General features: G+C 39.9%; 1 protein-coding gene across 1 annotated transcript in view; it reads right to left on the reverse strand.

The window, feature by feature from the left end:
- LOC112983247 (proprotein convertase subtilisin/kexin type 5) overlaps nt 1-12,837 on the reverse strand; it is a 245,032-nt gene that overhangs the window by 50,033 nt on the left and 182,162 nt on the right. The window contains exons 18-20 of the mRNA XM_064500309.1: nt 12,025-12,122; nt 11,359-11,488; nt 10,206-10,321 (exon numbers count right to left, since the gene is read on the reverse strand). Coding sequence (XP_064356379.1) covers nt 10,206-10,321; nt 11,359-11,488; nt 12,025-12,122 — 344 coding nt within the window. The remainder of the gene's footprint in view (nt 1-10,205; nt 10,322-11,358; nt 11,489-12,024; nt 12,123-12,837) is intronic.

The following is a 12,837-nucleotide window of genomic DNA, read 5'->3' on the forward strand; positions in this document are numbered from 1 at the left end:
CCAGAAAGATATTTTCGGCACTTAAAAAAATCAGCTGTAAACCTCCATTTGGATTAATAACCTGCATGCCTGGAAGTGAAAGCTGGACCAAGGTCAGGGCTTCTCCCCTGCCTGTGCAAGCGCGGAGGTCAGGGCCCAGCAGGGCTGCTGCTTGCCTGGAGCTTGAAATTCGATAAGCCCATGAGAATATGGGAAGGGGAAGGGAGCGATCCTGGCCTGTATTGCAAATGCTTTGCTCACAAAAATTTTAGACCAACTATGGAAAAAGTCTCTTCAGCCTCTACATTGCTGGAGTCTCCCGACCGGAAATGTCCTCGTTGGGTCTTGCCATGCTTCCTATTTTTTGCGAAGCTCCGTGACTCTGTATTTCCAAAAGGGCAGTGGAATGGGGGCACCTGAATCCCACTGAAACTCAGCACTTCTTGCTGATAACATTGCTTTGGAAATCCAGATAGTTTCCTGCAGAAGATACACCAGAAAGGTGCAGACTGACTTCATACATTTGAGTAGCTGTGGTGATATCTGCACATGGAGCACACTAAAGAGAGAATCTTTTAATACTGGAAGAAACCATATTTCTTGCTCAAGTTGATATGACTCAGCCGGTAGCACAGTTACTCCCTCCTGCGTTATAGACTGAGGAGTCTGTAATCTGTATAAGCAGAGCCTTCCCTGTTGTCAATGGGATTTCTGCAGTCTGACTTGAATAGACATAAACCTGAAATGGAAAGAGCTGGATGTCTCAATGTAGTATTTCAGTGGTGGCATCTGTCTTGAACAGAGCGACCCCTGCACTGAGTGTTTGTGCCGGAGATCCCAAACTTAATCAGGATGTGGGCAGAGATGGCTTGACATAACGGGGCGGATTCTAGAAGGCAAACCATGGTCCTAACGAGACATAACAACATAGATTCATACTGCTAATCAAATGCCATCTCTGTTTAATTTACAGAGTTGAATACGTATTAAATCTCAAATGAAATCTGCCAAAAAGGCAATGTTTATCTCCTTGAGAGTAAAGGAGAAAGAGGAGAATAAATTGGTTCTTGTCACGAAAGAAACAAAAGATTAAATTTTATGCCTATGTGTAACTCTTCAGCCACCTCAATAGTCTTGCACTGGTGATCTCCCCTTGCTTAACATCTCCCTCCATCCTAGTCTCCATCTGCTACAAACATTGCAGGAAAAGCCAAGGTAATAGCATTTGATGACTTCCCCAGGCAGCACAGGCTAGGATGTTTCCTTTAATGATCCCTGCTGAAGGTGCGTAGGTGGGCAAATGATACAGCCCCTGGGATTCAGATAAATCTGGGGAGAGGCTTTGTGGCATCATTTGGCTGTGGGAGCTTTCTGAACTCTCCCTTCAATCCTGGGACTGGAAGGGTTCAGGAATGCTGCGCCAAAGGTAGGTCCAGCGAGAACTGTGTTTACACAACTTCAGTACAGTATGGCCTAGGAGTAAGAAAATGGGCTATTTTATTTGGGAACAAATGTTAGAGTTATTTTTGTCTTTAGATTCAGTACCGTTGCACAAAACCTGCACATTAGCATGGTCACAAGCACCATGGTCTACAGCAGTGCAATCCACGGGGGCTGGCAACCTCTTGACAAAATTTGCCATCTGACCTGCAGCTCAAAGAGACTGTGCAGCCACCAGGAGCGGGGCAGGGGACAGGCCAGGGGCAGTTGCGAATGGAAAAGATGTACACTGTTATCTGGATTGTAGCTAAATTGCACTAACAGTCAAGCTTCAGTGAACAGCCAGTGCTTTTATGGCGTTTGTGTGTTGGAGCTATTTGTTCTCTTTGGGTAAATAAATAATCACATCCTATCAATGTCCTAGCTTTTCCTCCACAGCCTGATTGGACAAATGGGTGCTTAATAAGCTCTTCTCCTAACACCATAAAGCAAAGATTCTACAGTGTTTTGTGCTGGGACAGTATTTTTTGCTTTGAAAAGTGATGTTGTTTTCCCAGAAGACCTTCAACGAATCCACCCCCCAAACACTGAAAAACACTGATAAATAAATGATTGTGCATGTGCCATTCCTCTAACCTTGCCTTGGCCATCTTTGGCAGCAAACACATGAGCTGCCCGGAAAAAAGAGATGTAACAAAAAACAGCCTTTGATGTGGCACAGAGAGTCTGCATACGTTGCTTACTGGAAATGCTCTATTTTAAATACATGAGCTTTCTTGCCATAATACAGTTTCCTTTGACTACATTTCCCATGCTAGAAGTGAAAAATGGCTCCTTTATTATGCAATAAACACTGCTTTCTGATCCAGAGAGAAAGTCCTTCCAGGATCAATTTAATCATAGCATGGCTATGAATTGTAATTCTGTGGGGGTGTCTGCTACCCTGGCACAGCAGGTGACCATACCCGCAACCTTACTGGCTTCGGCCTGAGACTTTCAGAGCGGCTTCTGTAGGGGAGGGAGCCCAGTATCACAGTGCTCTGAGACTTCACAGAAATGTCACAGGACTTAAATAGGTCTAAATCCTCTGTTGCTTACCAGTGTGGAACTGAGGATGGAAATGCAGGTGTTGGTTGTACTCCCACTGGTTGGAGGTGATCCTAAGGTCCAGAGCTTTAGCTTGTTTTCAAGGACACTGTGTTGCTACTCATCATTCTTTAGTCCCTCTCATATGCATACTAAAGAGGCAGATTTAAGCCCCAATGCACTTTCAAGATGACATTAATAAAAAAAAAATCAGATAATTTCATTAAAAATTGGAATCTTACAAAATAGATTAAGTAAAACAACAAATAAATATTATGCTGAACAGAAATCTGTTTTTCTCATGTTAGACAAAATGTTCATCAAGATACATTTTTCAACCTTTTTTTTTTTCCTTCATATATTGAAACTACAGATTCTGAACAAGCTCGTTCAAGTTGTTGTTGGGTTCAGTTTCTTTGTGATGAAAACTTGACTAGGATTTTTCTTTGTATGCTGTAAAACTTTTTAATATTTTCTTAGAATATCTTGCACAAATATCTAATGGCAGAACTTTTCTTCAGTCACAGTTCATTCTGTAGCAATGACATGAAAATGAGCATGCACACTATAAATACAAGGCATGCTAGTGGATCAAAGACATGATATTGTTCAGTGAGTTGTGCTGCAGATTGAAAGCGTCGACTCATACAGGCAGTCACTTAAATATCTTTAAAAGAATCTTGGATTTATAACTGAGGTCTTCTTACAGTCATGCAGTTCAGTAAATAATTTCACTAAAAAGTAACAAATAGCAACCTGAAGTGGCCACTGATGTAGATTATACTCACTCTGGTTGTGATGTGGCTTTATTATGAAGATTAACTTGGTAATCACCAACAATATTTAGTGATGGACACAGCTGTGATGGACCATAGTCACCTACGGTATCTCTGTATATAGGTCTACTGATCTTAAGGGCTTGTGCTGTCATACTTGCTGTCATTTCCTGACAGCAGGGAACAGCAGCAGCCTTGCTCTCCTACAACAATACACTCAGTAGCACAGGGTAGCTCAAACTTTCCTGCAACATTGGAAAGTTGCAATCCCAATAGGAATATGGGGTAGTCTGTAAGATCTCCCAGGGAAATCTTTGCTAGGAAAAAAAAGGGTTCTCCACAGAGAGGGAGCTTGTGAAGCTTCCCAGGAAAATGCAGGCTGTGCCACCACAGAGGGGTGTGCAGGTAGACAGGGTCTAAGCCAAGAGCCACAGGAGCTACCCATGGGGAGCGTGTGGTTTCCACAGACACATCCTAGCAGGATTTTGAGTTGCTGATCCCGTAACACAGGCGTGTGGCTGAGGGGGAGAGCTGGAAGTTGAAAGGGAACATGGCTGGAACCTCATTACAGAAAAAGAAATACATCTTCCACTTATTAAATGATGCCTTCATACAGGGGGATTCTCCTGATGTTCTGCCTACATGTTCTGCACATCTGGGGCATGCTATGTTTTTCTGGTTAAAAACAGTATTAGCTGATGTGTGAGAACTTTTTTGGCCCACAGGTGTTACTATCTTCTATACTTCTAGGAAGGAAGAGATCTAGTCAGGGGCTGAGGCCCTGTTTAAATCAAGGGGAAATCACTCTGTCGTGTAAGGATTCTCCTAAATAGAAATGAACAGGCAAATACTCTGCCACAGAAGTGATGTGTGTTTAAGCTAGTAGTCTCTTCAAAAATCTGTCTTTGCTTTTTGACTTGTGACATAAATAAGGCAGAAACCAATGAGCGAATTTGGACTGATATCCAGAGTCCTTTCAGTCTGGGAGAAAAGTATTGTTTTCTTCATGCTCAATAGCTTCTGATCTTCCTAAAATGGTCCGTATCTGTTCTGCATGCCAACAAAACAATGTCAAACACTGAATACTACAAACTACTCACCATTGAATCGGGGGTGGAGGGGAAATCAATCTCCTAAGAAAACTCTAAGCTGGGTGCAAATTAGCTTCCTTCCATTTCAATCCCATTGCTGCAGTCATCCACTTGTATAAGGATGAGATACTGTGCTGTTTGCTAATATTGTTTGCATCTGGCCACTGCTGTTGAGGCACCAGCAAATAACATCATTCAGAGACACTGAGCTGACATTAGAAAGTTCTGGTTTTCAGCCTAAAACTCAGTTCAAAACTTGCTTGTCTGTGAGGCTTCACAGCTCAACACTTAGAGACACCCTCTCTAGAGCACACTCGTTGGGCCAGAGCTATAATGGATTTATTGTCACTCTGTTACTCATCCAGAGAAGATGAAATATTGACAGTAAAAGATATTGCCATTGATTGAACTTCTTAAGGTATTCGGAAGATGGGGTGGGAGCTGAATGAAGAAGCTCTTCATACAGTATCAGTGTAAGGATTAGGCCAACTTCGTTTCCTGGTGTATGGTTATACCAAACTGTTGGTGAATGTGTGCTGTCCAACGTATGCTCACTCCCAGGGACAGGGAAACTGTGTGAATGATCACCTAACTCTTTGTTTTAAAATGAAGTTGGTGACAGCAAGATGTGTAACGTTGAAAAAGCACTGTCTGAGAAGTGGTTGTTCCTCGCACAGCCTCCGTGAACATGCTTAAAACTTTTAAAACTTCATCTGAATATATGACCTCTGTGGATGAGCTGTCAGTTCGGTCTCCTCTCAGGTTGCAGGATTAAGTGGGGTAACGAAGGAGTGTATTGACTAGAGCCAATCAAGGCTCTGATCCTGCAGGGGTCACATCTGAGCCTATATGGACCCATCTTGATTTAATGGGAGGGGGAGCCTGCCCTTTGCAAGAACCCAGTCCAGTGCTGTGCTTTGGAGGTGTCCTCAATCTGCATACTGGCAAATGAACAGAGACCAGTATCTCATTGTGCAAATGGCCACGTATGACTGCAAAACTAATGCCTTCCTCCTAAACCGTCTGAGACAAGAGGTATTCATGTCTGACTTTTTAATCTAAAGTATGCAAGAGATTTAGTCTCTTCACAAGCTCCTACAGGTGGGAAGGAGCTAAGGCTATTGCACACCACACCAGGGTTCAGACACAGCTGCACTGCTACTACACAAAAGGTGTCCTCCATGGAAACCAGACTTCACTGCTCTGATGAATTCCATTACTTAAAAAAAGAAAAAGTCAAAAATAAACACCCTTACCCACCCAATTGGTTGCAACGTCTTGCATGTGGGATCAAAGTGCTCTTTACCATAAAGCTACCTTTGCCCTTCAGTAGAAATGTTTTACATATAGATTACCAACATTTTTTTCCAGACCAAAGGAACAGGAATTTAGGTTAATTTAATAGAAAAAATAAAATATGGAATAACATTGATTTTGGCCAGTATCAATTACAACAGAACTACCCTATTTTACAAATAACAACTGAACATTTTACACATGTACAGTATTTTTTCAGTAAAAATGAATTTGGATTTAACAATGTGTCAGTTTTTAAAAAGAAAACAAAGATATTAATTTCTTCTCTATAATAGCGTTAGAGGCATTTGTAAGTATCCAAACAAATTCTTTACAATCCATTACATAATTAAATCTCAATTATGAATATATATTTTATATATATAATATTAACTTAAACTTTGAAAGCATTATGTTCTAGTTAATAATGTTATATTGAGAAATGAGGCAGTAACAGACTAGTAGTTAAACTAGCACAAATTAAGTTCTCATAACTTTGAATGTTTATCAGGAAATTTGTAATGGGCACCAAAGGAGCTTCACAGGTTCTTCTGTCATACAGAACCAGGTGTGGGTTGTAATAGTTTATCTGTTATCTAGCAAAAGGAGCATATTGTCTCTTATCTGTTCATATCCATTCATTTGTAAACCTTCCACAAGCATTTCTGTATGTAAAAAAGGAGAGCCCCTTTATTTTCTAACATTTATATGCTTAAACACCAGCAATCCATTTTCTACTTGTGTGTCCTGGAAAGGTAACAGAGAGAGACACTTTGTACATTTTAAGGATTTTCCTCCCAAAACAGTATCTTTGAAGTTCAATTTGCTGTCTTCTGCTAAATGAACAGCTTTCAAACAGTATGCTAGGAAAAGCTGATGAAAATATATTAAATGGAAATTTGAACGGACAGCTGTGTACTGGGGTACAGAGAGAAACGCAGGGGCCTGCTTCTCTTCCCACCTAGACTGGTTTTACAGTGAGGTAACTCCAGTGGCTTCAGCAGGATTATTCCTGCTGAAATTTGTATTGCAAATGGTCAAAAGCCGATTCGGGCCCATCATGACAAGATTGTTACACCAAGAAAACTTTTGATTTATTGACCTATATGTAATTACTCCCAGAGACGCATTTGGCACAGTGTTATAAGCTTGCTTGTCAATCCAGTCCTGTAAACACATCCTGTCACATACAGTCACACTGGCATTTCTGTCTGAGCGCTATGACTAGCCCCATATGTCTGCAGGATCAGGTCCCCTGTTCTGTGAACGTTACAAGATAACAATAATTTATGAATACTCCTTACACATTACCAATGTTTTCTGATTTCTGAGCATACACATTACTCTTGTTTATGCAAACCAAGAGGACTAGTATCTCCTGCATCTGCTCACAACAAGAACAATGGTATTTTCTTAAAGTTTATTTGAAATAGCTTTGACAATCTAAAAAAATAAAATAAAAATCCTAGCATATCTGTTAATAAGCTAGCTGTCTAAAAATGAGATCTATATGACCAAAAAAACATTTTGGGAAAAACATATATACATACTGCATGTGATACATAAAACAGCACACAGCAGAGGAAGTAAGAAAAATGTGTGGAGAAATGATCACTTTTTTTTTTTTTTTTAAATAGTGTTACAAAAGGTGCAGAACTTAGTCCTGCAGCTGATGATGTTTCTGATTCCCTCAGGGACTCATTTCTTCAAGTTCCCCCTATCTCTATACATAGCACAAAAAAGACTGATGCAAACATTTTTGTACTGTTTAGTTTTAATCCATGTAAACGTGTGGTGTATTCTTGAAACACTCTTTAAACATCTTGAAGGGGAAACAAGCAGGAAAAAAAGGGAAGAAAAAGGACCTTCAAAAAACAGGAATAATCCGAAGGTTGACAGGAAATCAAATCATGAGTTAAATGTTAATTTTGGCATCAAATGCTTTGGTCACACAATACTGACTCTGTGATCCTGGATGCTTAGCTCTAACCACCCAGTTATGAAAGGTAGGCGTGTTGTAGTTTTTTCCATTTAAGTCCCAACAAACAGTTCACCATCTCCCCAGACAAAGAGGAGGGAGAAAGAGAGAGAGGTGGCTTGCTTTTTTTTTTCCTTTTTTTTTTTTTTTTTTTCCTTTTTCAATAATATGGATTAATCTATAAGTCTACAGGAGCAAGAGGACTCTGGGAGGTGTCAGCTCACCCCTTGTGCGTACACGTTCTGCAACACAGTTGCTGGAGCACCTTCCGCTGGCAGAGATTGTTCTTTTTCACCAGCATACAGAATCCGCCCTCAGCCCAAGACTCTTCCGTGGCTTCCAGAGGGCGGCGGTAAGAGAAGGAGGGGGAGTTGCAGATTTGGAGAGCATGGTGTGGACAATGGAGGAAGGTTTAATTGGTCAGACAGGCAGATTGGGTTGAAGAGACCATTCAGGAGCAGGTAGCAAGGAGGAAATTTGGTCCATCAAAAGGAATTTCAGTCAACAGCATTTTTTTTTTTTTTTCAGGAAGAGATATTGTGTGGTCCGACAGGGAATGATTGGTATCCATTTGTGAAAGGGAAAAAAAGATTAGAAAGAGAATAATTAGAAAACTGATATTTACAGCAAAGGAATTTTTTCTCAGTTTTTATGAATCAAAAGAATAAAACAGTCAAATCACAGAAAAAGAATAAAACATTCTCAACAGAAATGCATACCCTACAGAACAGGTTACACACGTAACCAGTGCTCAGTTGTCAAGCAGTGAAATGAGACCCTCCGCACCTGGTAACTTATAGAAAAAAAGACTTATTTTCCCCCACTACTCTATACTGTGGATAACACATGCTACATGGTGGGCTCCAGTATGACGTTTCCTTCCCATGGCAATTGGGAAGACAACTGGGCAGAGTTGGGGAAACAGTAGTGAGATGGGGCACTCTCAGCCTTGGGCAGCTACGTATGGATCCAAAGTGAGCACCCAGGCTCATGAGTGGAGAAGTACTGCTGGGAGACACCATTTACGTACAATCTCTCTGTCTTGGATATACTAATAAAAATGTTCAGTGCCCAGGACCTCCTCAGAGATCTCAGCTCTGCTCAAGATTAAATAGTTTTGTAAGACATCGGTGAACCCTATTTCTGTGCATTTTGCTCTAATGTTGCTTCCCAGCTGAATGCATGCTCATCAATAGTATGTATGCTGGAGAAAGAGCAGAGCATTGGTTTGTATGTGGAAAAAAAAAGCATTATCTGAAGATTCGAAAATAAAGGTGGGAATTTCAGGCACATGGAATTCCTTTGCCTGAGCTCTTTCTGCTCTTCTGCTATTTCTGCTATGTTTCTACATAAACGAGGAAAGTAACTTCCACCCTCAGTGATACTTCTTCCTCTGGAGTCCCTTGAGGTAGCATGTGTATCGATGAGGATGGCTTTATCCTAGCATACTGAAGACCAAACCAATACATCAGAAGTTTGCATTGCAGTATTGAACTGCAGTATAATACTGAGACTGTGGTTACCCAAAGCTTGTAACATCAAACTTCCTTTTCATTTATCCATGTATATCTGACCTTCTCTGGACTAGCTCTAGACGACAATGATGCTTTTTTCTAATATCCTGATATGAAAAGGTCTCATGATTGGTTTACTTCTGTACCTGCAATATGATTTTACACTGGATAGCATATTTTTCAAAGTTAGAATGCCTAAAAACTTACAGGGGCTGTAAAGGTCCACACACAGAAACAAAATTTTACCCTGTTCTTTTTTCTTTTTCTTAAAATCTTTGATAAAACTCTTACTGAATCCAGCTGCAGTGACCTGGACCCAAGACTCATTGTTAGCTTTTACCACATTTGAAGTTGGCTGTTTTTCACACTGTTTTACACCAGGCTTGGTTCTGGTATGATTTTACTGTTGGACTACATCTGTTGGACTGCAGCTAGATGTAATTCACATAGTAATGTTTCTAGGGAAGCATGACATTACCTAAGTGTCTGTGTAACTGTGCTGTTCTAAAGGAATGAATAATGGCAAATAAGTAAGTAAGTCAATCATATGCAGTAAGCATGATGTCTTGGTTGCCTCAGTAAAAGTTCAAGTCTCCACCACAAATTGGGTTCTACCTATTCAAAGTTATTTCTTTTCCTCTTGCTATCCTTTTACATAATTTAAGTAATACTACAGATAATTAAAATCCTTTTAGTTATCAGCATTTTCACAGTTTAAAGTGGCAAAATAGATAAATGTGATTCTATTGACAGTACATTAGGATCTTCACATAAAAATTCTTTTGAAAGTAATGGCTTTTGAAAAACAGATAAAGAGGGAAAAGTAGGTTGTAGGGAGGGACAATTCAGGTAAAGTGGATATGACTAATCCTATTAATACACATTAATGTAGTTTTCTCCTTTTCATAAACCTGAAAACATTAAGAAATAATGTTGACCTAAGATCAAGGATGTAAGAAAGGAGAAGAGAGAGACTGAACCAACCCAATACACGTAAAAGAAGCTGGCAGCGGCAAAATGAATGTTTTCAGAGAATTGCACTCACCATCCTTGCAGACTGTTCCCACTACGCAGACACCAGTGTCTAGGTTATAGCCGCTTGGACAGCTCGTGCAGTTTCGGTCTCCCTGGCCGCTGCATTCTGTGCAGCTGGCGTCACATCTGGAAGAGAGTGCCAGAGGTCGGCCTTAGGGCCGCTCACCAAATGCAAAGGGTCCCAAGACACCTCCTGGGTAGTGCAAAGGGCTTACTTGCTGTTTTCAACCGTATCAGCTGGTTTAATTAAAAAAAAAAAAATACTTCCCCCTATAACCAGGCCTGCTTCTTCCCTCTAACCAATCTTCATTCATACTTTTTCTTAATTAAAGCGCTGTGTTGTTCTAACATCTTGGAACTATGCAGAAGTAATCAACAAAGGTGTTAAATGGATTGTGTACTCATGCACTAGCAAGGGACAATCTTAAAACCACAGGATAGAAAAGACTGACCTGCTGCCCAGTCCTTTCATCACCCTTCAAGCTGCATCATATTTTGTACATCATTGATTGTTTTTTTTTGCGGAAAACTAACACATGGTGATTCCCTTCCTGCCCTGAACCCAATGCAAGTCAATAATAAATGATTCCAAAGGGCCTGTGGTATTTGTTTAACAAAGAATAGAATAGAAAAAAATGTCCCTTCTTTGTATAGCACAACCCTGTCCAAGACTTATCCACCCATTTGTATACTGAGTCAGATGAGCTATTTTGGACGGCCGTCTGATATTATACTTGTGCCACGTCTGTGTCTGTGCAGCTGAAGAGCTGAAATGGTCCTTAGGAATAGCAATTAACTTGCTATTAAAAATCCTAGTTTGACTTTTTTAGTTTGTTGAGAAACACGGCTCCTCTGCTAGATCTGTAAATTCTACATTTCTCTGCATATTTATTCAGATTCTCACTACTGGCTTTCGAAAGCAAAGGACACACATATATGCACAAGAAAAAACACTTTAAAAAGACCTGCATGAATAGAAATCACATTAAAGTAAGAAACCCTTTTCCTTTATTTGCTTAGCATGTAATACACTTTTTCCTATTTTTTTGAAGTCAGCAGTGTTTTATGTTCAGATAATTATTATTTACCTTTTCCTACACAATAATAACTAACATGCTGCCAAACATTAGACACATACATTAGCCAATGAAGAACCTTCCTACCTTTTGCAGGTTTTATATCCACTTTCAGGAGAGTGATCAAGGTAAAAACCACTACTACAGGATTGCACACATCTTCCATCTTCCATAAAATAGCCCTGTGTGCAGTTTATACAAGAATCTACTCCGGCACCTTAAATGAGAGAAAATATGCTGTATTACTGGCCAGTTCCTACCGTTGCCTAACTGTAGCAAAAGTTTATCACAGTCTTAGAGGCCACATTTTACTTGCCTTACTTCCTTTCTGCCACTACATATTGCAAACGGTAACATCAAACAATAAAGATATATGGCTAGAATTACATTATGTTACATAATTTCAGTATGTCTTTTTCTGAAAGAAATGGATATTGCCAGTTCTAAAGCTGCCACAAAATCTATCAATCATTCCTTCTTTCCAGAAAGACAATGGAGGCATAATTAGAAACTAGAATGAGCTCCATTAAAAGCAAAGAAATGATTGCATGTGCACTTTCAACTAGAAAACTTAGATTTTCATGTTAACTGAAAGAAGTCTGCCATACTTAAAATATACTGAAGAACTACCAAGACAATTAAGATTTTACATGTCAGCAGTCATGTTGTACTGGAACCATGATAGAGTAAAATTAAATCTGAAGTAATAACATAGAGGAAACAAAAAGATGCAGATGAATGTCAATGAAGTACCTGCACATGTTGCACAGGAACGGTGACATGGTTCACATTCCCTACCATTATGGTATTTTCCTTCTTCACAGCGGATAGCACATTTGGAGCCATGCAAACTATTGTAAAAAGGAAAAAAGCACAGCGTTTGAGCCCGGAGCAGATAACAGCAACAGAGGGCAACAAGACCATTCACAAACCAGTAATTCTCTTTTAATGAAAGAACAAGAAATTATTAGCGTTCACTAGCTTCCTTCGCCGCTTGTATTTTATAAATTTAGAGACAGCAACCACTTCGAGTGGGAATGAAATGCAGTATTGCCTATGGTGAAGTACAGCAGCCGTTTACGGACTCCTAGTAAATACTACCAAGTAGTAAAGGACAGAAAAAAAGAAAAAAAAAAAAAAAAAAAAAAGAACAGTGCCAAAGAGCATTGAAAATTCAGGCATGTAAAACACAATTGCCCATGAGGAATTTGGCACAGGGTCAGCATCACTGCATTAAAAAAAAATGCTGAGGGACTTGTTAACAAGATCTCATGCTTCTCTTGAAAGAGCAGCAGCATCTCCCAATACCATGCTACAGCACAGGCTAAGAATAAATTCACAATGCAGGAAATCACCACCTCTTTCTGCAATAGCAGTTTGCTTGCACATCTCCACACTGAATACCAGTTCTGTGTAGCTTGGGAGATTTGTCAAGATTACAGCCGGAGGTATTCTGCCTGTAGGCACTTCTGAGTGATAGCACAAAACAGTGAGTAACAGAAAAAAGGAATAGCATAAGGAGTCACATTTCCATGCTTCTCTCTAAGTAGCTGTTTATGCTTTCAT

This window comes from Dromaius novaehollandiae, chromosome W (assembly GCF_036370855.1).
Source record: "Dromaius novaehollandiae isolate bDroNov1 chromosome W, bDroNov1.hap1, whole genome shotgun sequence".
In the NCBI taxonomy this organism is placed as follows: Eukaryota; Metazoa; Chordata; class Aves; order Casuariiformes; family Dromaiidae; genus Dromaius; species Dromaius novaehollandiae.